At 39.5% G+C, this 27,904-nt stretch overlaps 1 protein-coding gene across 1 annotated transcript; it reads right to left on the minus strand.

The window, feature by feature from the left end:
• Positions 1-10,142: 10,142 nt before the first annotated feature.
• On the minus strand, positions 10,143-27,868 carry btc (betacellulin, epidermal growth factor family member). The gene is made up of 5 exons (XM_088356236.1): positions 27,644-27,868; positions 27,282-27,389; positions 16,858-16,978; positions 14,064-14,210; positions 10,143-10,632 (listed from the first exon to the last, which is right to left on the minus strand). Exons 1-5 carry the CDS (start codon positions 27,672-27,674, stop codon positions 10,491-10,493), a joined length of 549 nt encoding a protein of 182 aa, XP_088212362.1. The 5' UTR covers positions 27,675-27,868; the 3' UTR covers positions 10,143-10,490.
• Positions 27,869-27,904: the final 36 nt, after the last annotated feature.

The following is a 27,904-nucleotide window of genomic DNA, read 5'->3' on the forward strand; positions in this document are numbered from 1 at the left end:
CCGAAAAAGATGTGTCAATCATCCGCTAAATCGATCGCTATTGGCTGAAGTTATTCGGAGCCTCAGATTGGCTAGATGGCCAAAACAAACCCTGCAATTGGCCGAGTTTAGCAATGGCGTAGCAAGCTTAGCAAGCTTGCTAAAGTACACCATAAAGAAACATGTTTTATTAGTCTGTATTTGCAAATAATTTACTCTCCTGGATTTACTTCACTCACGGTTGTAAGAAGACCATGATTGCGAATCATTATTGAACGTGAGAACTTAGGTGAGCTATGCGGCTTTATATTTTCCCGGTATCTTGTTTTAGAACGATCTTGATGTTGCTGTGACGAGTTGAGTGAATTAAACTCAATTCCAAGTGTTTATTGTCATATGCACAGTAAAGTTGCGAGCGAAAAAGAAAATAGAAACTAAGGAATGGTTGGCATTTCTTGAATCCCAAGACTTTAACCTTCCGAATGATATTTGGAACGATGCATTTGAGTGATATCGTACGGACACCGCATCCGCACGTGTCTACGACACGTATTTGCTTCTTGCAAGCTTTGGGAATGTTAAGGGGGTAATCAGTTGGACTGAACTATCCGACTGTTTTGTCCACGTTCCCATTCTAGCGCCTTATAATCCGGTGCGCCTTATGTATGGAAAATATAGGACCAAAAACTATTTTTGGGGGGTGCGCCCTATAACCCGGTGCGCCCTATAGTGCGGAAAATAAGGTAATTTGAATAAGAAAATGTATTATTGCATGTATTTTTTCCTTCTACAGTGAACGTCCAAGCGACTTCATTTTTGAAGTTTTTTTTATAATAAACCTCATTCATGTCGAGCAACTCAGGATCTCACAACAAAATGTTAATGAACAGTATATATGATATAACGAAACACATGTACAATATAACATGTTCAACTACATAAATAAACACGTTTGAAAAAAAAATATGGCGTAAGATTATTTTGTATTTTGTAATGGAAAATACAACATTTCACCTTTATTGCTCCAAATAAAAAGTATAAATAAACCATTAAAATATTAATAAAGAAACAAAAAAATCTAAAAACTAACCCGATAATATAGATGCTGTCACGGTTGCCATGGCGCCCAATTGGCCCCGCCCGCGTTGCGCCAGCTGCGGCTCATCCGCAGATTGGCTTTCTGTCTATTTAAGTTCGGTGCTCTCACTCTTCCTTAGTCGGTCCGTCAATGAACCTCTGCCCCGCAAGACGTGGGTTTTGACTCGATCCCGTTTCCTGTTGGTAGTTCCTGTCCGGTATGGTTCCTGTTTATTTTGTCCTGTTTAATATTGGTTTCCAGTTTCGTTCCTGTCTCGTTTGTCCTGTTAATTTCGATATCGTGTTTTGATATCAATCCTGTCTGTCCCGTTGTTTAATATTGGTTTCCAGTTTCGTTCCCGTCTCGTTTGTCCTGTTAATTTCGATATCGTGTTTTGATATCAATCCTGTCTGTCCCGTTGTTTGATATTGGTTTTCCGTTTCGTTCCCGTCTCGTTTGTCCTGTTAATTTCAATATCGTGTTTTGATATCAATCCTGTCTATCCTTTTGTCTAAAATCGGTTGCCAGTTTCCTTCCAGTCTAGTTTGTCCTTTTTATTTTCTCTACCCTGTTGTTATATCAATCCTGTCCGTCCCGTTGTTTAATATCGGTTTCCAGTTTCGTTCCCGTCTAGTTTGTCCTTTTTAATTTTGCTACCCTGTTGTTATATCAATCCTGTCCGTCCCGTTGTTTAATATCGGTTTCCAGTTTCGTTCCCGTCTAGTCTGTCCTGTTTAATTTCTATATCCTGTTTTGATATCAATCCTGTCTGTCCCGTCCTGTCCCGTATCGACCCCAACAGTATTTAGAAAAAGCAGAAAAATGAGCCAAATTCGGACTCATTTTGATAATATTGATCCCTCCAAATCAGAGTATATTGAATCTTTCAATCATAAGAGAATAATATTTTGCTTATTTTGATGTTTTTGGCGTGTTTTTCTAAGAATCGTTGTCTAAATTGGTCAAATCTGAGTGTGTTAACAGCTAACATTGTTTTGTATTTTACAATTTTTTTTGTTGATCTGTGAATATTTCTATTTAAATTTTTGTAGGGATCCCCGCTAAACATTTGAAATTATTAAATAGATCGGTGCATAAAGTTTTCTTATTGATAATGTTGGGTGGGTGGATCCCTTGACCTTTTTTTCTGAACTTCTTTATACAACATAATAATTCGTAATATAATGCGGCAAAGCAAGTGAGCCGTTTGAGAGCCGGCTCTCTTTAATGAGTTGAGCCGAAAAGGCCGGTTGTCTAAAAAGAGACGGACTTCCTTTCACTACACAACTACCGCATGAAATCCGATGTTTTTTAAGACCACATGTATTTCAAATTTACTCAATCAACCCCGCCTGTTGTTTCCAGATCAGAATGACTTACGGCGTGTTAATTCAGGTTCTATCAGGGAACCAGAACAGACCAGTGGACCCCAGGGCATTCGTTGTACTTTTATTAAGGAAGCGTTCAGGGCTCGCTGGAGACGTGATGGCCGTCAGACGTCAGCAGCGGCGCCGGGGAGATAACTTCGGAACGAGTCCGGAATCGTAGCGCGGAAGTCAGGCAGGTCGTGTTTACCGGGGCTGGAGAGGAGGTCAAAGCGTGGGACGGAAACAGGTCGGAAGGCAGGCAGAAACGGGTAAGCAGAGTTCTTAAATGAACGGGATATCAAGAAAAACGCACAGAGTTACAAAATGTACACTCTGACACTGCTCTCTGGGCGCAGCACGCTTAAGAGAGAAGTGCCAGCCAATCAGAAGGCGCCCACCCCGGCGCCACATGATTGCTCCAGGTGATCTGAGTTAGTAATCATGACAGGTTCGGCCATTGCAACTTGATGATTGTATCCAAAGAAAATTCAAAACTATGTTGTAATTTAGGCCTACGGCTCTGCTTTCGCTTTGTTCACGTGTGATCGGAATGATGCATGATGGGAAATCCCCAGGCGGCAGACGCATGCGCACAGTAGCATCGAACAGCTCGCTTCGTCTGCAACGGAAAAAAAACGATACCGAGATAGAGGCTACCGCGGCGAACTCGTTAGACTTGATTGATTTGCCGTTTGGTGATAGTCGGTGTTTACCGGATGGTACCCATCATTGATAAATTTCTGTTTTTCCGTACAGATTTCCTTGTACGTCTTACACGTCTTAAAATTCATAATAAACGTACTTTGTGTGGCAAAAACGTACAGCTTGACAGGTATGCACAGGGACTTTTCGCACGTTAGGCGAATTGTACTAACCACTGCATCTCTCATCTCATCAGCTACACCGCTTATCCTCATTAGGGTCGCGGGGGGGCTGGAGCCCATCCCAGCCATCTCCGGGCAGTGGGCAGGGGACACCCTGAACTGGTTACCAGCCAATCGCAGGGCACACAGGGACAGACAACTCATTCGCTAGGGACAATTTGGACCGGCCAATGCATGTTTTTGGAACGTGGGAGGAAACCGGAGTGCCCGGAGGAAACCCACGCAAGCACGGGGAGAACATACAAACTCCGCACAGGAAGTCTGGAGCTGGATTTGAACCCACGACAGGTTCCCATAACATGAACTGTGCACAAGCGCTAACCACTGCGCCACCGTGCTGCCCTGCATGGATCATCATATATGTTTTGCAGCCTTGATGACGTCATCACCCCCCTGCATAGCATGCAAAACTCTCTTTTTTTCATTTTTTTTCCCCTGCTTTTGAAAATCATTCGCTCCCTCCTGAGAGTTTGTATGGCCGGTCATTGGCAGCGTCACGTCCAGCTGCTTTTCTGCTTTCGCTTTTTTGCATGAATGTGATAAGGAAAAAAAAGCGGGGAGGCAATTGTGCCAGTAAACTGATTTGATAAGAAAAAAAATCAGCTTGTACAGATTGAGGCGAAGCGATAAAATCCGGGTGAGAGATTCATATCTCGCTCATCAATATTTGATTTTGTTGTCGTTTTCATGTTGTTTTCGCATTCCGTGCTGATATTTTTCATTATCTTTTCCTTTCTGGGCACATGTTTATCGCTACCTAACCTAAAGGTTTAAATGTTATCGTGATGCATTCAAGGTCAGTGGGAAATATCGTCGCCATATCTGGAAATAAACACAAGGACAACTACTTTGGGAAAAACAATTATGGATCCCGGCTTCACTGGACTGCTTGAATTTGATGGATCTCAACTAAACTTTATCACTGGGGGGTGTGAAACTTATTTTAGCTTGGGGGCCGCATGGTGGAGTAAACACTCTTATGGGGCCCGGTCTAGTAGATTAAGGAAAAAGAGAGGAAAAGAGAAAAAGAAAGAGAGAAAGAAACACAGAAAGATGAAAATCAAGCAAGAAAGGAAGCGTGAGAGAGAGAAAAACAGAGAAAAGAAAAACAGAGAGAAAAACAGAGAAAGAAGGAAATCAAGCAAGAGTGAAAGAAATAGAGAAAGAAATAAAGTGAAAAAAGAGACAGAGAGTGAAAAACAGAAGAAGAGAAGACAGATGAGAAAATGAGAGAAAGAGAGGAAAAGACAGAAGCGAGACGAGAGAAAAAGGAAAAGTCAGAAGAAAGAAAGAAAGAAAGTGTGACAGAGAAAAACAAAAAGAGAGAAAAAGAAAGAGAATGGCAAAACAGAAAGAGACTAAAAGAGAGAGAAAAAAAGAGAAGAGAAAGTGAGAGATAGAGAGAGAGAGAAAAGGAAACAAAAAGAAGACAAAGAGAATTAAAATTAAAGTAAGAGCTAGTGTTGCATTCTTAATAAATAAATACAGTGGAACCTCGTTTCTCGACCATAATCCATTCCAGAACCCTGTTCGAGAACCGTTTTGTTCAATCACCGAAATCATTTTTCCCATTAAAAATAATGTAAATCGATTTAATCCGTTCCAACACCCTGAATGTTTTCCATGAATGTTTAACGTAAACATGAAGCTAACCCAGGCTAATCGTACGTTCGCGTTGTCGTAATCTTCCGTACGAAAGATTACGCTAACACGAACGTGTAAAAAAAAAAAAAAAAGATAAAGAAAAGAATTATGAATAGGATTTCTTACCTTTGTGGTGGTCAGCAGAAGGCGCATGCTGTATTCCCTAGCAAGATCGGAAACTCGCACACCTCTTTCATATTTAGCTATTATGTCTTTCTTAAAGTCAATAGTTGTACGAACAACTTATCTTTTTTCACCTGTCCTGCTTGCACCGACCTTCTTCGGAGGCATAATTCGGGGCTAAAACACTCCGTTCACCGATATTAAAAGCGAAAACAAAAAGAGGCAAGTGCGCACGTGATAACAGTTGGTCTTGAGGGGTGGGGGCCACCTACACGATCTACACTCGTACACCGCTCAGCATCGCACCCTAGCGTACCGGCGTTCGAACTCTGATTATTTGACCGAACAGCGAAGCAAGAATTTCTCGAAAATTTGGGTCGAACACCGATTTGTTCGAACTGAGAGGCGTTCGAAAACCGAGGTTCCACTGCACTGTTAGCTCTTCGCACTAATCGGCAACAAAAAAACTCATTCTTACCTTCAAAATCTTTGGTGACCCCTTACCGTTGCTAGCATTACTATTAAATATGTGTACATCTTAGAAATAAGTCTGAATTTTTGCGTTTTATGACGTCAATAGACGAGATATTCGTAATGATGCTCTCATATTTATATTAATACGACAAAACAATGTCGAGCCTCGCCGCCAACAGCGCAGGAATTAAATCAGCGCAACTATGCTAATTGCATACGCTAACAGTACAACATACCAACATGACACTGTCACCACATTTTTTCGCGTGTCGCTAGCTTGCGCGATCTCCACCCCCATGCTGGAAGCTCAGCTCACTCAATGTTTTTGAAGACCCCCTATCGAAAATTTATCTCGAGTTTGAATAGAAAGTTTTCAAAAGATAATGTACAGAGGATTAAAAGTCAAAAAAACGTTTTCTTTTCTACATTAACTACGATTAAAAGCAGTTTTTTAGTCCATCTCTGACACATAATCAGGATTAGCTTCAGCATTAGCCTAATGGTTTTGAGATTATGGTTACTGTTAATTCCCAGCCTTTACACACAAAGCTAAATGCTATGTTTTAGTTCCTATTGAAAATAAATCTCAAATTCGAATAGAAAGTTATAAATATAATGTACACATGGTTAAAAGACAAAAAAGGTTTACTGTTCTACATTAACTACAATTAAAAGCAGTTTTTTTGTCTATCCCTATCTGTGCCCCATAATCAGGATTAGCATTAGCCTAATGGTTTCGAGACTATGGTTACTGTTAGCATTTTGCTTTGAGTTTAAAGGCTAGGATTTTTTTAGTTCCTATTGAAAATATATCTCAAATTCAAACGTTTTCAAAAATAGTGTACACAGGATTAAAAGTCAATAAAACATTTTCTACATTAACTACAATTAAAAGCAGTTTTTTGGTTTAGGCGTGCCTCATAAAGAGGATTAGCACTAGCCTAATAGTTTACAGACTATAGTTGTTGTTAGCATTAGCTTTGAGTTCAAAGTCAAGGGACTATATTTTATTTTCTATTAAAAATAAATCTCACATTTAAATGGGAAGTTTCCAAAAATGGTTTATTGACTTTTTAATTAAGTCTACAATGTTTTCTATGCTACCTGCGGTAAAAAGCAATTTTACGGTATATGTGTGCCCTGTAATGAGGATTAGCATTAGCCTAATGGTTTACAGACTGTGGTTACTGTTAGCATTTAGCCTTGAGGTTAAAGTCTAGGGACTATGTTTTAGCTTTCTGATAAAATAGAAGCTATATATATATATATATTTTAAATATTTTCTGTGCTAGCCTAGTATGCTACACATAGCATTTTGTTTATCATAATTGTCTTAGTTGGATATAAACAAGGCAGAAATCACACATCACTACTAATACTATATGGTTTTATCTATAGGTTGTCTTCCATTTTGAGTAATAGTGACTTAAGTCTAGAAAGAGCAATTAGCCATTCATTTAAAAACTATATTAAAGATTGTTCTTTAGGTTTTGAGATAATGGTTCAAGGTTGTTTGTGTCATGATTACCGATGTGATGCACCTGTGCCCGCTTCTTTGCCGCTAACTGCCTCGGACTCTGATTGGCTCCCTGTCACTATTTAAACCCACGTCTATCTGTCACCGGTTGTCAGTCCGTCCGCGAACCTCAGTGAACTCTAGGCAAGCTTTTCCAACCCTGACTCCAACCTGCTTTTGCTCCCGTCTGTTTCCCGGCTTCGACCCGTTTTTTGATCCTGACCACGTCTACTCTCCTCTCCTGGCTTTCGACTCGTTTTTGATCCAGAACATGTTTTTTTGTTCTCCTGCCCCGGCTACTGACCCGTTTTTTTCCCGTTCCCGACACTGCCATCGCTCACCACAGAAATCCAACTTCCGCGTTCAGAGCGACCTGCTTCCCGTGTCACTATTCAAACCCTTGTCTATCTGTCACCTGTTGTCAGTCCGTCTGCGAACCTCAGTTTACTCAAGCTTTTCGACCCTGACTCACTCCTGTTTTTGCTCCTGTATGTTTCTCGTTTTTTTATCTTGACCGCGTCTACTCTCCTCTCCTGGCTTTCGACTCGTTTCTGACCCCGACCACTTTTTTGCTCTCCTGTCCCGGCTACTAACCCGGTTTTTTCCGTTCCCGACACGCCACTTCCGCTATAAGAGCGACCTGCTTCCTGTGACCAGCAATCACCGGATCGTGTGTATAATCCTTTCATTTCTTCCCAATAAAACAGAGAGAAGTGGGTCCTGTCTTTGTTCTGTTCCTGCCAGATACAAGGACTTTGTTATCAACAGATATTATTTGTACGCCATTAGACGCTAACAGCTAATAATCTGTATAACCGACAGCACTAAATATTTATAGCTCTTGCAACTACTGAGGTTTGCTAGCTGCTAATGCTAGCCGCTCATAATTTGCTAATTTACACCACTAAAATATATGATGCTAGCTATTGTGTTAGGGCTAATAACGCTGTCACTTAATGCTAAGGGACGCCAACGGCTAATAATGTGTTTAACTGGCAGCACTCAATTAGCATTAGCTACAAATATGTATGACTCTTGAAACTACTGATCATTACAAGCTACAAATGCTATCGTCTAATATTAGCTAATGCTAATAGACGATAACAGCTAAATACGTGTTTAACTCAAACCTCCAAATGAAAATTAGCATTAGGGAAAAATATTTACGTCTGTAGCAACTACTGAGCATTGCTAGGTGCTAACAATAGCGCTAATAATTTGGTTAATGAAAATATGCTAGTGGTTGTGTGAGTGAGGTTGGAACTAATAATGCTATTAACTAATGCTAATAGACGATAACAGCTAATATTTATGGCTCTAGCAACTACTGAGCATTGCTGGGTGCTAACGATAGCGCTAATAATTTGGTTGATGAAAATATGCTAGTGGTTGTGTGAGTGAGGTTGGAACTAATAATGCTATTAACGAATGCTAATAGACGATAACAGCTAATATTTATGGCTCTAGCAACTACTGAGCATTGCTAGGTGCTAACGATAGCGCTAATAATTTGGTTAATGAAAATATGCTAGTGGTTGTGTGAATGACGCTGGAGCTAATAATGCTATTAACGAATGCTAATAGACGATAACAGCTAATATTTATGTCTCTAGCAACTACTGAGCATTGCTAGGTGCTAACGATAGCACTAATTATTTGGTTAACGAAAATATGCAAGTGGTTGTGTGAATGACGCTGGAGCTAATAATGCTATTAACTAATGCTAATAGACAATAACAGCTAATATTTATGGCTTTAGCAACTACTGAGCATTGCTAGGTGCTAACGATAGCGCTAATAATTTGGTTAACGAAAATATGCTAGTCGTTGTCTTACTGACGCTGGAGCAAATAATGCTATTAACTAATGCTAATAGATGATAAGAGGTAATATTTATAGCTCCAGCAACTACTGAGCATTGCTAGGTGCTAACGATAGCGCTAATAATTTGGTTAACGAAAATATGCTAGTGGTTGTGTGAGTGACACTGGAGCTAATAATGCTATTAACTAATGCTAATAGACGATAACAGCTAATATTTATGGCTTTAGCAACTAATGAGCATTGCTAGGTGCTAACGATAGTGCTAATAATTTGTTTAACGAAAATATGCTAGTGGTTGTGTGAGTGAGGTTGGAACTAATAATGCTATTAACTAATGCTAATAGACGATAACAGCTAATATTTATGGCTCTAACAACTACTGAGCATTGCTAGGTGCTAACGATAGCGCTAATAATTTGGTTAACGAAAATATGCTAGTGGTTGTGCGAGTGACACTGGAGCTAATAATGCTATTAACTAATGCTAATAGACGATAACAGCTAATATTTATGGCTCTAGCAACTACTGAGCATTGCTAGGTGCTAACGATAGCGCTAATAATTTGGTAACGAAAATATGCTAGTGGTTGTGTGAATGACGTTGGAGCTAATAATGCTATTAACTAATGCTAATAGACAATAACAGCTAATATTTATGGCTTTAGCAACTACTGAGCATTGCTAGGTGCTAACGATAGCGCTAATAATTTGGTTAACGAAAATATGCTAGTCGTTGTCTTACTGACGCTGGAGCAAATAATGCTATTAACTAATGCTAATAGATGATAAGAGGTAATATTTATAGCTCCAGCAACTACTGAGCATTGCTAGGTGCTAACGATAGCGCTAATAATCTGGTTAACGAAAATATGCTAGTGGTTGTGTGAGTGACGCTGGAGCTAATAATGCTACTAACTAATGCTAGTAGACGATAACAGCTAATATTTATGGCTTTAGCAACTACCGAACATTGCTCGGTGCTAACAATAGCGCTAATAATTTGGTTAACGAAAATATGCTAGTCGTTGTGTGAATGACGCTGGAGCTAATAATGCTATTAACTAATGCTAATAGACGATAAGAGCTAATATTTATAGCTTAAGCAACTACTGAGCATTGCTAGGTAGGCGTCCAGCGATCAACCCTTTACTCTCTTCTAATAAAACTGAGAGAACCATAACGCAAGTGGGTCCTGTCTCCCTTCTGGTCCTGACAGTTTGTTTATCCTTAGAGACGAAAAATTGGGCTCAGGATTTGGTCAAATATCTTATTGCTTGCCAAGGACACTTGCATTGCATTGATAACGTTGATAAATAACAAAGGTTTTGATACAGTTCCAAGGGGGACTCCTAGAACTGGTTTTGCCATAAAGGGATCCGCGGTTGAAACCTATCACCAGTTTATCCTTGGAAAGTCCAACATTTTCAGGTAAGGGAGTTCCATGTTATTTTCCTTGAGGTTCTATCTCCAAGTCCCAGGCTTTGAAGACCTCCTGAACTTCTTCCCTTTAAAGAAGGACTCCAGATGGACCTAACTGCTGTTGTGGATCCTACAGACCTTGGAACTGATCCCAGACAGGTACAAAACGCACACATTTTCCAGTTAAACGGGGTTGGTGTTCAGAGGCTCCTCTGAGTCTTGAGTTACGGGAACTGAATCGGAGTCCTTCATCCGGAGTTTCTCAGTTCCGTTCCTCGGTTCTTCCCGCCGCCGTCGCCTCTTCCGGCAAACTCTGAACCTGCGACTGAAGACAAATAGATATTGTTTTGAATTTGGCACATTCCGCATTTTGGAACAGCGTGACCTGAAGCCCACTCAGTGAAAATCTTCAATAAATGTAACTTGTTATTTAATCGTATAAAATCCTTTATAGTCAAATGAATAAATTCATGATCTCCGAGCCATTTGAACTCATAAAAAGAGCCATACTTAGCTCGCGAGCCATATGTTCCCGACTTCTGATATAGACCTAAGTTAAAAATAGCTCGATTTAAAGGCAGGATCTACTTTCTACTCCCAGCCAATAAAGTAATCCCTCACACCTTTGCGCTTTCCTGTTTGAAGTGGGTCATAAAACAACAGATAAACCAGGAATGGAAGGGAAAGGTGAGTTTCGATTTTCCGAAAATCTCCCGTAAAGGAAGTCAACCGAAACCCGGAAATCTCGATGTCCTGAACCAGCAGAAAACGGAAACTTAGGGGTAAAACGTGCGGCCCGGGAGCCAGGTCAGAACAAACAGGGATTAGATCCGGACCGAGAGATAAAGTTGAGAAAAGCACATGAGAAAAATGAGCTGCAGTTTTAAATATGTCCACTGGGTGTCGCCGAAGCAGGCGCCACTCACAAAGGAACGGTAGCTTTCTTTCTCTCTCTTTCTCGTTTTCTCCATTTTTGTTTTCTCTCATTCTACCTCATTTTTGTCTCTTGTTTTTTCTCGTTCTCTCTCGTTCGTTCTCTCTCATTTGTTCTCTCTCTCGTTTATTCTCCTCTCATTTTCTTTCCTGTTCTCTCTCTCATTTTCTCTCTCGTTTTCTCTCTTATTTTATCTTGTTCGATCTCTCCCATTTTCTCTCTTTCCCTTGCTCTCTCTGTCCCTCGTTCTCGTTTTCTCTCTCGTGTTTTCTCATGTTCTTTCCCGAATTGTCTTAGTTTTCTTCTTTCTCGTCCTCTCTCTCCCTCGTTTTTTTCTCTGTTCTCTCTAGTGTTCTCTCCATCTTACTCTCTCTCACCCTCGTTTTTAGTTTGTTCTCTCTCTTGTTTTTTCTTGATATGTCTCTCTCATGTTCTCTTGTTCTTTCTTGTTCTCTCCCTCTCATTTCTTTTTGTTATCTCTCTCACTCCTTTCCTCTCTCTCTCGATCTCTATGTCTCATTCTCTCTCTCTCTGTCCCTCATGGTTGTTTTCTCTTGTTCTTTCCCTAATTTTCTCAGTTTTCGTCTTTCTTGTCCTCTTTCTCTCTCATTTTCTTCTCCGTTCTCTCTATCTAGTGTTCTCTCTCACTCTCTCTCTCTCACCTTCGCTTTCAATTTCTTGTTCTCTCTCTCATGTTCTCTCTTGTTCTTTCTTGTTCTCTCCCTCTTGTTCTTTTTGTTATATCTCTTTCTCAGGTCCTCTCTCTATCTCTATGTCTCATTCTCTCTTTCTCTGACCCTCATTTTCATTTTCTCTTGTTCTTTGCCTATTTTTTTTCAGTTTTCTTCTTTCTCGTCCTCTCTCTCTCATTTTCTTCTCTGTTCTCTCTCTCTATCTAGTGTTCTCTCTCTCACTCTCTCACCCTCATTTTTAATTCATTGTTCTCTCTGTCCTTCTTTCTTGTCATCTTTCTCTCATGTTCTCTTGTTCTTTCTTGTTCTCTTCCTCTTGTTCTTTTTTGTTATCTCTCTCTCTCATTTTCTCTCTTTCTATCTATGTGTCTCATTTTCTCTCTCTGACCCTCATTGTCGTTTTTTCTTGTTCTTTCCCTAATTTTCTCAGTTTTCTTCTTTCTCGTCCTCTCTCTCGTTTTCTTCTCGGTTCTCTCTCTATCTAGTGTTCTCTCTATCTCACTCTCTCCCTCGCTTTCAATTTCTTGTTCTCTTTCTCTCATGTACTCTCTTGTTCTTTCTTGTTCTCTCTCTCTTGTTCTTTTTTGTTTTCTCTATCTCTCATGTCCTCTCTCTCTCTCTCTCTCTCTCTCTCTCTATCGCATTCTCTCTCTCTTTCCGTCTCTCATCGTCTATTCTATCTCTCTCGTTTTCGTTCTCTCTCAATGTCGTTTCCCTCCTGTTCTTTCTCATTCTCTCGCTCTCATTTTCTCTGTCATGCTCTCTCCCTCTCATTCATTCTCTCTCATTCTGTCTCTAGTTTGCTCTTGTTCTCATTTGTTTTCTCTCTCTCATGTCCTCTCTCTATCTCTGTGTCTCATTCTCTCTCTCTCCATGTCCCTCATTGCTGTTCTATCTCTCTCGTTCTTATTCTCTCCTGTTCTCTCTCATTCTCATTTTCTCGCTCTCATTTTTTCTCTCTCTCTATCTCTGTGTCTCATTCTCTCTCTCTCTGCCCTTCATTGTCGTTTTCTCTTGTTCTTTCCCTAATTTTCTCAGTTTTCTTCTTTTTTGTCCTCTCTCTCATTTTCTTCTCCGTTCTCTCTCTCGATCTTGTGTTCTCTCTATCTCACTCTCTCTCACCCTCGCTTTCAATTTCTTGTTCTATCTCTCATGTTCTCTCTTGTTCTTTCTTGTTCTCTCCCTCTTGTTCTTTTTGTTATATCTCTTTCTCATCTCCTCTCTCTATCTCTATGTCTCATTCTCTCTTTCTCTGACCCTCATTTTCATTTTCTCTTGTTCTTTCCCTAATTTTTTCAGTTTTCTTCTTTCTCGTCCTCTCTCTCATTTTCTTCTCTGTTCTCTCTATCTAGTGTTCTCTCTATCATACTCTCTCTCACCCTCGCTTTAAATTTTGTGTTCTCTCTCTCATGTTCTCTCTTGTTCTTTCTTGTTCTCTCCCTCTTGTTCTTTTTTGTTATCTCTATCTCTCATGTCCTCTCTCTCTCTCTCTCTATCTCTATGTCATTCTCTCTCTCTCTCTCTCTCCGTCTCTCATCGTCGTTCTATCTCTCTCGTTTTTGTTCTCTCTCAATCTCATTTTACTCCCCTGTTCTTTCTCATTCTCATTCTCTTGCTCTCATTTTCTCTCTCATGCACTCTCCCTCTCATTCATTCTCTCTCATTCTGTCTCTAGTTTGCTTCCGTTCTCATTTGTTTTCTCTCTCATGTCCTCTCTCTCTGTCTCATTCTCTCTCTCTCTCTATGTCCCTCATTGTCGTTCTATCTCTCTCATTCTCATTCTCTCTCAATCTCGTTTTACTCTCCTGTTCTTTCTCATTCTCATTCTCTCTTTTTCTCTCTCGCACTCTCTCCCTCTCATTCATTCATTCTCTCTCATTCTGTCTCCAGTTCGCTCTCGTTCTCATTTGTTCTCTCTCTCTCATCCTCTCTCCTTCTCTCTCTCTCGCTTTCTTTCTCGCTCCCTCTCGTTCGCTCGGTTTCCATCTCACTTTCTAGCTTGCTTTATTTCCCGTTCCCTCTTTCCTTCTCTTCGATCTACTATCCCAGCCCCCCACGAGGGGGTTCTATCTATCTCGCAGTTGGCCCCGGGCTAAAATGAGTCCGACACCCCCGCTTGCAGACACTTACTGCGAACAGACGAAAACGAAGACGATGAGAAGAATGAGGACCGCGAGTGCCGCGATGATGCAGATGATGATAATCTGTCTCCTGTCTCCCCTCCGCCAATCCAGGTCCACGTATTCGCATCTGGACCCGATGTAGCCCCGCTGGCACCTGAGGAACCAATGAAATCGTCTGATAGACAGTGCCTTGCCAAAATAGTTGCCCCCGAAGAACTTTATGACATATTGCAATCTTTTAAGCCATAGGTGTCAAACAGGCGGCCCGCGGGCCAAATCAGGCCCCCTAAGGGATTGAATCCGGCCCGCGAGACCACACTCAGAGAAGCGCAAGAGAAAAACAAGCTGCAGGTTGAAATATGTCAACTTGATGTTGCCAAAGAAAGGTGTCTCGAACAAAGACACTGTACTTGTATTTCTCTCTCTCTCTCTCTCTCTCCTCCCATTCTGTCTCTGTCTCTTTCACTCTGTGTCTCACTTTTTCCCTTCCTTTGTTGCTCTTTGTCTCTTTCTCTGTGTCTTTTACCCTCTTCTCCTCTAACTTTTCCCTTTCTCTCTTCCTACCCTTCGCGCTCTTTTCTCTTCTTCTGTCTTTTCTATTTCTCTTTGGATTTATTTCTTCCTCTCCATTTCTTTTCCCCCTCTCTCACGACTTTTTATCTTTTAGTTTCTCTCTCTCTCTCTCTCTCTCTCTCTCTCTCTCTCTGTCCTATTCTTCCACTCTGTCTCTCTCTCTCTCTGTCCTATTCTTCCACTCTGTCTCTCTCTCTCTCTGTCCTATTCTTCCACTCTGTCTCCGTCTCTCTTTTTCTCTTCCTTTGTTGCTCTTTGTGTTTTTCTCTACCTGTGTCTTTTTAACTTCTTTTGCTCTAACTTCCATTTTTTCCTTTTCTCTCCTTTCTCTTTCTCTCTTCATACCCTTCGTGCTTTCTTTTATAATTTTTCTCCTCCTGACTTTTTATTTCTCGTCGGATTTCTATCTTCCTCCCCTTTTCTTTACCCCCTCTCTTACGACTTTTTATCTTTTGTTTCTCACGCTCCCTCCATCTCTCTCTTTTTCTTCCTTTGTCCCGCCCTCTCTCCTTTTCCCTCCCTCTTTCTCTTATTTCTTGATCTCTTTTTTTTTTCTCTTCAATCTAATAGTCTGGCCCCCGAGATAATGTTTGTTCTATTGTGTGGCCCCCGAGTTCAAATGAGTTTGACACCCCTGTTTTAAGCTTTAAAAATAATCATTAAAAAACTCAAAATATGGTCAGAATCAACAACAAATGAGACCCATTCGTGAAAAGAAACCAACGTTTTATATTGTGCAAACAAATAAAAATGGATGAGGTTGCAAAAATATCGGCCCCCTTTGAGTTAATACTTTGTATTTCTGGGTGTGTGTCTATCAGTGTTACACATCTTGAAAGAGAAATATTTACCCATTCTTCCTTCCAAAACAGCTCAAGTTCCTCAAAAATGGTGGTGATCGAGTATACTATTGTAGCAAAATAACAACTATACGTCTACATCTAATAACACAGAACACAGAATTAAGGTTGAATAAATTGTCTTTATTGTCTTTCTACAGCAAAATTGAAGGGCTTCCTTATTCAGAGTAAGACAGCGATTTAGAGAGCGGCTAGTTGCATGCTAGCATCGGACAACCTCGACTTTGGGCGGGTTTTTGCGATGATTAAAATACAAACTTCCCGAATGTAGCGGTTTTTCACAAGTTATAGCTCCAGGTCATCTGTTTAATGTGTGATGGATCTGTCGTTGGTGAGATACAGCCTCCGCAAGGGGTGGCTCAAGAGAGTTTTTAGCCTGGCCATAGAAATGGATTGGACCTGCAGCCTCGGTGTTGCCCATTCCCTGACGCCGCCTCGGTCCCTTTCCGATAACAATCCACGGAGCACCCACTCGTGATCACTATATCTTTGCACTCTTCTGATTTTTCTTCGAGATTTAATTGGGGAATTACTTTTCAATGTAAGGAGCCGCTAAAAGCCATCTGGTGCCATTCGCCGCAGTTTTGGCAGCCCTATGTGCGCCCGCCTGCTGACGGCATACAGCAGCCTATCACAGTCGCACACACAGAAAGTTGCACCCACCCAATACACACATACAACCTGCCCCTTTCCCAACAGATTTTCCGCCAGAATCGCCTTGTACTGGGCTCCCTCCATCCCCCATCAACTATAACCATCATTCGTAGTCCCTGTTGAAGAAAAGCAACCCTAGAGCATGATGCTACCACCACCATGTTTGACAATGGGGTTGGTGTTTTCGGGGTGATGTGAAGCGTTATATTTAGCGTTTTACATTCAGCCCAAATTGTTCCATTTTGGTCTGATCTGAACAGAGCACCTTGTTCTTCTTGTTATTTACTTGCAAAGTTGCTGTCTGATTAGTTGTCTCCTTGTTTGGGCCGAAAGTTTAGAGGGAGACCCAGGTATCGGTAGGTTTTCGGTGATTTTATGCCCTCTCAATTTTAATGAGATGCATAAATGTTGCAAAATTTTATCGTATCACATTCCTGCTTTGAACTTTTCCACAACTTTATCCCGGACCTGCCTGGTGTGTTCTTTGGGCTTCATAATGCTGTCTGTTATCCGGTGTCTCCTTTCACAGACCTCTGAGCCTATCACAGAGCTGCATTCAAACTGAGAGTTAAGGACACACAGTTGCACTCTGTCATAATTTTTTGCCTTTAAGTTTGAAGCCTGATATGTCGCAATATGACACAAAGTCCTTGGGGGAGGCAATACTTTTTCTCTGATATGTCATTAAAAATCAATGGCGCACAATTAGCTTACCTGCATGACGGCGCTTTTTGGTCTTTGATGAAGCGACACTCCCCGTGGATGCAGTAGTGGTTGAGTTCTTGCGGGCATTTGGTAAAATGTCCGTGCCACTCTCCCGTGTCCGGCGTAGGCACTGGAATTACATTGATTGAGGTCAGTGGAATTTTCCAGGTATTTTTTTTATCCTTTTTTTTTTAAATTAATTATTTCCTATTTATATTCGTATCCATTTTTTATTCAACTATTAACTTATCAATTTATGGTTTGGGTTATTGTGTAACAAACACACACAGTAGATTTGACTGAAAAACTCAAAATCATAGCACCATTTCAGCTCAGCTTAGTTTGTACAAGCTTGCTTTTACCTTTGTAGCTTGGCTTTGTTTGGTTTATTGTTTCTCATTTTCAGTTATCTCGGTTTAGCTTCTCTTGTGGTCATATGTATATACTGCAGTGTGGGGCTATGTAGGGGAGAAAATAAGTATTTATGCAACTACTAATTGTGTAAGTTCTCCCACTTGAAAATATTAGAGAGGCCTTCAATTTTCAACATCAGTAATCCTCAACCCTGAGAGACAGAATGTGGGGGGGACAGAAAGTCACCTTGTTGGGCTTTTAAAGAATTTATTTGCAAAGCATGGAGTAAAATAAGTCATTGGTCTATACCAAATGTTCATCTCATCATTGTGTTATGTAGCTTTTCACACATTGTTGCTGGTATTTTGGCCCATGCCTCCATGCAAAACGCCGCTAGAGCAGTGATGCTTGGAGGCGGCGGTTGCGCATCACGAACTTTCAACTCTCTTCACAGATTTTCTATGGGCTTGAGATTTGGAGACTGGTTAAGCCACACTGAGACTTTAAAATGCTTCTTATGGAGCAACTCCTAGGCAACAAATCCTGACTGTGTATTTGGGTTCATGATCATGCTAAAAGACCCAGCCACGTCTCACCTTCAATGCCCTTGCTGATGGAGGGAGATTTTCACTCTCTAAATACATGGCCCCATTCATTCTTTCCTTTACACAGATTTGTTCTGTTGCAGAAAAACAGTTGCAAAGCATGATGTTTCCACCCCCATGCTTCACAGTAGGTGCATCTTCGGATGCAATTCAGTATTCTTACTCCTCCAAACACGAGAACTTGTATTTCTACCAAAAAGTTCTATTTTGGTTTCATTTGACCATAACACATTCTGTCAGTCTGTTCGTTCTTGTTAACTTCTTGAAGCCACAGGGTGAGATCTTGCATTGAGCCCCAGATCGAGGGAGATTATCAGTGATCTTGCATGTCTTCCGATTTCTAATAATTGCTCCCACAGTTAATATCTTTACCTATTGCAGATTCTGTCTTGTCATGTCCTGCACGGTCGTCATGGCATTCAGCTAGCCCCGCCCCTTGACACCGGCTGAGACGCATTGAACTGATTGCTTAAACGCTCCTCGTGGGACTCCCAATTCCAGACCATTGCTTTACCTTGTTGAAGACCTGTTTCTGCCTGTTTGTTCTGAGTAATGCCTAATTTGTAATTTTGATTGCCTTTGAACCTGTTTTGTTTTGTTTTTGGTCTGTTTGTGTGTTGGACAACTTTTCTTTCCTAAATTAAAGTGACAGATCGTTTACGCAAATGAGTTCCGACTTCCTGCTTCCTGGTCCGTTTCGTGACATGTCTTCCCAGCCTGGTGCAATTTTGTCTCTGTTGTCCTCGGGTTTTCCATACTAAAGTACCGTATTTTCAGCACTATAAGGCGCACCGGGTTATAGGGCGCACCCCAAAAAAATAGTTTTTGGTCCTATATTTGACATACATAAGACGCACCGGATTATAAGGCGCTACAATGGGAACGTGGACAAAACAGTCAGATAGTTCAGTCCAACTGATTACCCCCTTAACATTCCCAAAGCTTGCAAAGACGCAAATACGTGTCGAGAACACGTGCGGATGCGGTGTCTGTACGATGTCACTCAATAGCATCGTTCCAAATATCATTCGGAAGGTTAAAGTCTTGGGATTCAAGAAATGCCAACCATTCCTTAGTTTCTATTTTCTTTTTCGCTCGCAACTTTACTGTGCATATGACAATAAACACTTGGAATTGAGTTTAATTTAAAAATAGACACTCCATTCCATCCATTATCTGCACCGCTTATCACAGAAACATCGAGTTCAGTCTGAAACAAGATACAGGGAAAATATATAGCCAGAGTAGCTCACCGAAGTCGTTGTGTTCAATAATAATGTGCAACCCCACTCCTCTTATATCCGTGAGTTTAGTAAATCCAGGAGAATAAAATATTTACAAAGACAGAATAGTAAAAAAATGCTTTCTGTATGCCGTCAACCACGTGCTATACACATTCATCTTTTTCGGCCAATTGCACGCTTTTTTTTGCCGCTTCAGCCTATGACAGCCTGTAAATGATAAAAAGGATCCGCCCCTTGACCTCCGAATAACTTTAGCCAATAGTGATCGATTCAAATGATGATTGACACATTGGTTAGCCAATGAAACGCCGGTAAATAAATCCCAGCATACACCGCGGACTACTTGGCGTACGGGGGAAAATCGAGTCGGCGGCTGCAAGTTAGTTGGAAGACTTTGCGACTTAATATTGATCCATAAATAAGGCGCACTGTATTATAAGGCGCATGGTCAGCTTTTGGAAAAAATGAAGACTTTTAGGTGCGCCTTATAGTGCGGAAAATACGGTACCAATGACCCCGCCCTAAAAAGAAGAAATACCACCGAAAAACTGTTCCACGTCTAAACATGGGTGAGGCTCTAGTTCAATCTATATTTCTACCAGCTGCACTCCTTTGACTTAAAAGCTCACCTTCTGTTATGAGCCGAGCATATAAATAGACTGCAATACGATCCTTTGTAAGTGGTGGGGGCCTAGGACGGAGCCGGGGGGGGCCCCTCGTCGAAAAGATTCAATAAGCACGGCACATGCCGATTAGTAAAACATGCCGGCAGCCATTAAAGGTCGGAAAGCACACTCAGGCGCCGTTCTCTCTATCTTTATGACGCTTTTTTTTACATGAGATAACCTTTAGCTCGTAAAAACCACGCGGCGACATCAATGAGACATGAAAAGACGACAACCAGGAAGCGATTCGAGGGACGTCACGAGACGAACTAGTTATTTTATTCTCTTGAGGAAAAAAAATATCAATTCCCTCGAAAAAAAATATTCTTTCGTGTATTTTTGAGGGGGTTTAAAACAAGGGTGGGCAAACTACGGGCCGCGGGCCACATGCAGGCTTTTTTTAATCCGGCCCGCCAAACAAAAATCGTAAATAAAGTACCACTAAAAGAAAAATTTAGTTTTTTTTTGGGGTGCTAGCTTGGTCCCTGTTGTCTCTTTGAGTTTCTAATACAACATACTACTACATAAATACATAGTTTTTTTTTTAAATCTACAAAATTTTTATAATACTAAATATTAAATTTACTTCTTAAAAACAGGAACTTTATATATTATTATTGCTTTCATTCTGGAAAAAATACTACAGAAATACTACAAAAGTACCACTATAATATACAGAAATACTACCTTAGAAATACTACAAAAATACATCTACAGCAATACTACAAAATACTACATAAATATTACGAAAGTATTCCGATAATAGCAATAAAATACAGAAATACTACCTTAGAAATTCGACAAAAATACATCTACAGCAATACTACCAAATACTACGAAAGTATTACTGTAATAGTACTAAAATACAGAAATACTACCTTAGAAATTCTACAAAAATACATCTACAGCAATACTACAAAACTACTACGAAAGTATTACTATAATAGTACTAAAATACAGAAATACTACCTTAGAAATTCGACAAAAATACATCTACAGCAATACTACAAATACTACAAAAGTATTACTATAATAGTACTCAAATACAGAAATACTACTGTCGAAATTCTACAAAAATACATCTACAGCAATACTACCAAATACTACATAAATACTACGAAAGTATTACTATAATAGTACTAAAATACAGAAATGCTACCTTAGAAATTCTACAAGAATACATCTACAGCAATACTACAAAATACTATGAAAGTATTACTATAATAGTACTAAAATACAGAAATACTACCTTAGAAATTCGACAAAAATACATCTACAGCAATACTACAAATACTACAAAAGTATTACTATAATAGTACTCAAATACAGAAATACTACTGTCGAAATTCTACAAAAATACATCTACACCAATACTACCAAATACTACATAAATACTACGAAAGTATTACTATAATAGTACTAAAATACAGAAATACTACCTTAGAAATTTTACAAAAATACATCAACAGCAATACTACAAAAAAACTACAGAAATACTACAAAAATCTTATTACACAAATAACCAAAAATATTTCTACAGAAACACTACTTCAGAAATACATATACAGTAATACTACAAAAAACAACTACAGAAATACTACAAAAATCTTACTACACAAATACCCAAAAATACTTCTACAGAAACACTACTTAGGAAATACATCTCGAGTAATAGTACAAAAAAACGACTACAGAAATACTACAAAAATCTTACAGAAATACGACAAAAATCTTACTACACAAATACCCAAAAATACTTCTACAGAAACACTACTTAGGAAATACATCTAGAGTAATAGTACAAAAAACTACTCCAGAAATACTACTAAAATCTTAGAAATACTTCTACAGAAACACTACTTAGGAAATACATCTCGAGTCATAGTACAAAAAACTACTACAGAAATACTACAAAAATCAGAGAAATGCGACAAAAATCTTACTACACAAATACCCAAAAATAATACTACAGAAACACTACTGCAGAAATACATCTAGAGTAATACTACAAAAAACTACTCCAGAAATACTACTAAAATCTTAGAAATACTTCTACAGAAACACTACTTAGGAAATACATCTCGAGTCATAGTACAAAAAACTACTACAGAAATACTACAAAAATCAGAGAAATGCGACAAAAATCTTACTACACAAATACCCAAAAATAATACTACAGAAACACTACTGCAGAAATACATCTAGAGTAATACTACAAAAAACCACTACAGAAATACGACAAAAATCTTACTACACAAATACCCAAAAATACTACTACAGAAACACTACTTCAGAAATACATCTACAGTAATACTACAAAAATCTTACAAAAATAATAAAAAAAGTCTTAATACAGAACAACTACAGAAATATTACTACAGAAATGCGGTACTACAAAAATGCATTGACAGTAACACCACAAAAACACTACAAAAATCTCAATACAAAATATTACAAAAATCCTTCTACAGTTATCATACAAAATACTACAAAAATACGACAAAAAGTGCCCATCTTGTGACCAACAGGTCGCAGGTTCGATTCCCGAGGCAACTGAGTTTAGTGTCCTTGGGCAAGACACTGAATCCTTACTTCCCCCAAAAGCCAGGCAGCCTAGCGTGGCTGTCGCCGCTATCGGTGTGTGAGCGTGTGTGCGAATGGGTAAGTGCGAAGCACATTGTAAATCGCTTTGGGAGGTCTTCAGTGACTTGAAGAGCGCTAAATGCAGACCATTTACCATAAAAATACTACACAATTAGTACTACAAAAATACAGTACTACCAAAATCATGATCGTTTACATATATGCAAACCTTTTAACATTAAAAAGCGGTTGTTGTTATGGCGCCCTCTAGTTTTACACATGAAACACAATCCGTCTCCAAAATATTGAAAAAAATAACCCATGTGCTTCTTTTTAAATAGTATTTAAAAAAAGCAGTACGTGTTTTCAAAGAGAGAAGAGTGGTAGTATAACTTGGTGGTTGAATACCCCAGGTACACGCATTTTTTCACTCATAATATGGGTGCACGTTGTACTCAGGTATTACGGTAAGTATATCAGTGTATTGACCAATCTATTCACTCAGCATTGGATGCAACAGGAAATGAAACCGGATCGCGGTGGTGAGGGGGTCGATTCATTACAATCAGGCTACTAGGATTGGAGATGTCAAAGGAAAAGGTATTCATTTGTATCTCATCACACTATTTATACTCACAGAGCCATGTAGTACAACATGGTAATGGGTCATTATGGGAAAGGGTTTAGCCAAAACAAATTTGTACAGCGTGGTGTTGTAAATAAAAATCGATCGATAGATAGATAGATACTTTATCTATCCCCGCATATAGCACAAATACATTCACAAATAGCGTGGTGATGAAATAAAATAGAACCATCACGACCAGAACGGAATCAGGACCCAAATGCGTAGCGTTAAACAAGTTTATTGATAGAGCCCGCGATCCGGTACTCGCTGGACGCGGGAAGCAAGCCGCTAACGCAATCGGATCGTGATCCGAATACGGAAGTGGATCTTCCGAAGCGGGAGATGGCGTTGTCAAGGACGGAAAAACAAGTCGGTAGCCGGGACAGGAGAGCAAAAACGTGGCCGAGGTCAAAAACGGGTCGTAAACCGGGACGGGAGAGGAAACGTGTCCGGGTTCTTAAACAGGTCGGAGCCGGAGACAAACGGGGAGATCAGGAACAGACAGGTGGAAAAACGGGTGCAAAACGGGACAGGCGGGAGTCAGGGTCAAAAAGCTTGCCTTGTAACAACAGAGGTTCCCTGACGGACTGACAACCGGAGAGTGAAAGAACTGGGTTTAAAATGGGACAGGGAACCAATCAGGTAGCCAGCAGTGAGCGGGCACAGGTGATGCTAATCAGTAATCATGACAAGAACATCTTTTCCTATGACATCCATTTTCTTCGAGATTTTGTGATTACACAGCGGATTTAGGCTTATTGTAATGATGGTTGTTGTTGTCATTACAGTTATTTTTGTAAATATAGTTGTTATTGTAGTTATAGTTGCTGTTGCAATTCTAGTTATACTTGTTGTAGATATAGTTGGGATTGTAGATATAATTGTTTATGCCAGGGGTGTCCAAACTTTTGAGAAAGCAGACCAGATTTCAGTTTTTTTAAAAATCACTGTGAAAAGTTTGCAGGATTTTCGTTTGACCCTGTAGTGCTAAAACAGCTTCCAGTTGCTTCACATTTTCACAGCTTTCATTTCCAGTCGGCTTTTTGTAGTCGGCATGTGACGCCTGACAGTGACTCTTGATATCATATTCTATGTTGTTTCGGAGTTCAGTGAAAAAATACTCTTATGTTGTCCTGGAAGTGGCGGCCCTCACAGTCAACTATCCTTTTTCTATCAACGGTCGCCAATTCTTATAGAAAGGCAAGGGCGTTTGGCCAAAAGACTATTACTATGAATTTGTTTTTTTGTGAACTGGCAAGCCACAAATGATTAATTTTATGACAGAGGCCCCGGGCCAGTGAAAATTTGCTCACGGGCTGTAACTGGCCCTCGTGCCGGAAATTGGACATGTCTGGTTTATGCAGTTATAGTTGCTGTTGTTGTTATTGTAGTGGTTTATGCAGTTATAATTGTTGTTGTAGTTATAGTTGTTGTTGTTGTAGTTATAGATGTTGCAATTGTAGATATAGTTGTTGTTGTTGTAGTTATAGATGTTGCAATTGTAGATATAGTTGTTGTAGATATAGTTGTTGTAATTGTAGATATAGTTGTTGTTGTAGTTATTGTTGTTGTTGTAGTTATAATTGTTGTTGTAGTTATAATTGTTGTTGTAATTGTAGATATAGTTGTTGTAATTGTAGTTATAGTGGTTGTAATTGTAGTTATAGTTGTTGTAATAGTAGATATAGTTGTAATTGTAGTTATAGTTGTTGTAATTGTAGATATAGTTGTTGTTGTTGTAGTTATAGATGTTGCAATTGTAGATATAGTTGTTGTAGATATAGTTGTTGTAATTGTAGATATAGTTGTTGTTGTAGTTATTGTTGTTGTTGTAGTTATAATTGTTGTTGTAGTTATAATTGTTGTTGTAATTGTAGATATAGTTGTTGTAATTGTAGTTATAGTGGTTGTAATTGTAGTTATAGTTGTTGTAATAGTAGATATAGTTGTAATTGTAGTTATAGTTGTTGTAATTGTAGATATAGTTGTTGTAATTGTAGATATAGTTGTTGTAATTTTAGTTATAGTTATTGTAGTTATAGTTATAGTTGTTGTAATTGTAGATATAGTTGTAATTGTAGTAACAGTTCTTGTAGTTGTAGATATAGTTGTTGTAATTGTAGATATAGCTGTTGTAATTATAGTTATAGTTGTTGTAATTCTATATATAGTTGTTGTTGTAGTTATAGTTGTTGTAGTTATAGTTGTTGTAATTGTAGATATAGTTGTTGTAATTTTAGCAACAGTTCTTGTAGTTGTAGATATAGTTGTTGTAATTGTAGCTATAGTTGTTGTAATTCTAGTTATAGTTGTTGTAATTCTAGATATAGTTGTTGTAATTGTAGATATAGTTGTTGTAATTGTAGATATAGTTGTTGTAATTGTAGATATAGTTGTTGTAATGTAGATATAGTTGTTGTAATTCTAGATATAGTTGTTGTAATTGTAGATATAGTTGTTGTAATTGTAGATATAGTTGTTGTAATGTAGATATAGTTGTTGTAATGTAGATATAGTTGTTGTAATGTAGATATAGTTGTTGTAATTGTAGATATAGTTGTTGTAATGTAGATATAGTTGTTGTAATTGTAGATATAGTTGTTGTAATGTAGATATAGTTGTTGTAATGTAGATATAGTTGTTGTAATTGTAGATATAGGTGGTTTAATTGTAGTAACAGTTCTTGTAGTTGTAGATATAGTTGTTGTAATTGTAGATATAGCTGTTGTAATTGTAGTTATAGTTGTTGTAATTCTAAATATAGTTGTTGTTGTAGTTATAGTTGTTGTAGTTATAGTTGTTGTAATTGTGGTTATAGTTGTTGTAATTGTAGATATAGTTGTTGTAATTGTAGATATAGTTGTAGTTATAGTTGTTGTAGTTATAGTTATAGCTGTTGTTATTATAGTTGTGGTTATTGCAGATATAGTTGTTGTAGTTATAGTTATATTTGTTTCGATATAGTTGTTGTTGCAGTTCTAGTTTTAGCTGCTGTTGTTGTAATTGTAGTTGTTGTTGTGGCTGTTATATTCATAGTAGTCGTGGTTGTTGTTGTTGTGACTACTCTAATGTTATTATCGGGCCAGGCCGCGAGAATATAGTCAGACAATAAACCAGTCAGGCTACAAAAAGGTTTGCCAACCACTGGTCTACCACAAAAAACAGTACTGTTTTTATTTATATTGTTTTTTCAAAATGACCTCCACAAATTTGGGCACGCTGTCACTTTAAACCGCAGGTGTCAAACAGGCGGCCAGTGGGCCAGATCAGGTTCGCTAAGGGATTGAATCCGGCCCGCGAGACAACACTCAGAGAAGCGCAAGAGAAAAACAAGCTACAGGTTGAAATATGTCCACGTGATGTTGCCAAAGCCAGGTGCCTCGAACAAAAACACTGTACTTGTATTTATTTCTCTCTCTCTCTTTCTTTTCCACCCCTTTTCTCCCACTCTGTCTCTGTCTCTTTTACTCTGTTCTCTTCCTTTGTTGCTCTTTGTCTCTTTCTCGCTCTGTGTCTTTTAACCTCTTTTGCTCTAACTTCCTTTTTTCCTTTTCTCTCTTTCCTTTCTCTCTTCATACCCTTCGCGCTTTCTTTTCTCTCTTCTCTCCTTCTGTCTTTCTATTTCTCTTTGGATACCTTTCTTCCTCTCCCTTTCTTAAACCCCCTCTCTCACGACTTTTTATAATTTGTTTCTCACGCTCTCTCGCTCTATCTCTTTTTCTTTCTTTGTCCCGCTCTCTCTCCTTTTCCCTCCCTCTTCCTATGATTTCTTTATCTCTTTTTCTTTCTCTTTAATCTACTCATCCGGCCCCCGACAGAATGTTTGTTCTATCGTGTGGCCCCCGAGTTGAAATGAGTTTGACACCCCTGCTGTAGGAGTACACAATTATTCTTTTATTTATTTCTCTCTCTCTCTCTCTTTTCTACCCCTTTTCTCCCACTCTCTGTCTCTGTCTCTTTCACTCTCCTTGTCTCTTTTTCTCCTATTTTGCTCTAATCTCCTTTTTTCCTTTTCCCTCGTTTCTCTTTCTCTCTTCATACCCTCTGCGCTTTCTTTTCTCTCCCTCCGTCTTCCTATTTCTCTTTGGATTTCGTTCTTCCTCTCCCTTTCTTTTCCCCCTCTCTTACGACTTTTTATCTTTTGTTTCTCACGCTCTCTCCCTCCCTCTCCTTTTCTTTCTTTGTCCCGCCCTCTCTCCTTTTCCAACCCTCTTTCTCTTATTTCTTTATGTCTCTTTTTCTTTTTCTTTAATCTACTAGTCCGGCCCCGACAGAATGTTTGTTCTATCGTGTGGCCCCCGAGTTCAAATGAGTTTGACACCCCTGCTTTAAACATTCGATCCAGCTCACCTACCTGTGCAGTTGTGTCCGTTGTCATGGCGACGGCAGGGGGCCTCGGTTTGATTGACAGCTTCGTCGGTGGCGTTCCAGCCAGCCGTGGACCAATCGCACAAGGCCAGCGCTGCATCCACGCAGAAAAAAAACACGCACAAAAACACGCACGCCAAGAATTGACGATCGTCAATGTTATCACTTTACACCTGTTGCGCTGCATGCTGTGCGCTTGAGTCACGGACAAGAATTCCCTTAAGAAAGTGCGTGTGCGCATGCGTGGACTGACTTTTCCACGATCAAGACGAGTCATTTTCACACTTTCTCCTTCGAAACATCAATAAAAATATAGATATCGAATCAATAATTACAAAGTGAAAGTACCTGTTAGTAAACCCACGTAGAGTCTGGCCATGACGTCATCGGGTGGCTAATACTTCGATCCCCGCCGTGTAAATTCCACGGAAGGACAAAAAGTTGCCCCGGTGGTGATCCACGTTCCTCATTTAGGGGAATGAATCATGTGGGACCTCCGAGCAGGCCCACAGTGGGCGTCGTGTGCGTGGGCAGCGTGGGTGTGTGTTGCACCGGAGTGTGAATAGAGCACGGAAAAGGGGCGTGGCTTGTAACCTGATACCCCAACGC

Source organism: Urocampus carinirostris, chromosome 16 (genome assembly GCF_059441175.1).
Source record: "Urocampus carinirostris isolate Australia breed hairy pipefish chromosome 16, RoL_Ucar_1.0, whole genome shotgun sequence".
NCBI classification, from domain to species: domain Eukaryota; kingdom Metazoa; phylum Chordata; class Actinopteri; order Syngnathiformes; family Syngnathidae; genus Urocampus; species Urocampus carinirostris.

Bases quoted from the DNA above. Each gene is read 5' to 3' on its own strand.
- btc (XM_088356236.1), bottom strand. From the start codon at position 27,674: ATGGCCAGACTCTACGTGGGTTTACTAACAG. The intron at 27,390-27,643 runs GTACTTTCACTT...GCGTGGATGCAG, and splicing joins CTACGTGGGTTTACTAACAG to CGCTGGCCTTGTGCGATTGG. The intron at 14,211-16,857 runs GTAAGCTAATTG...TTGGTTCCTCAG, and splicing joins CAAAAAGCGCCGTCATGCAG to GTGCCAGCGGGGCTACATCG.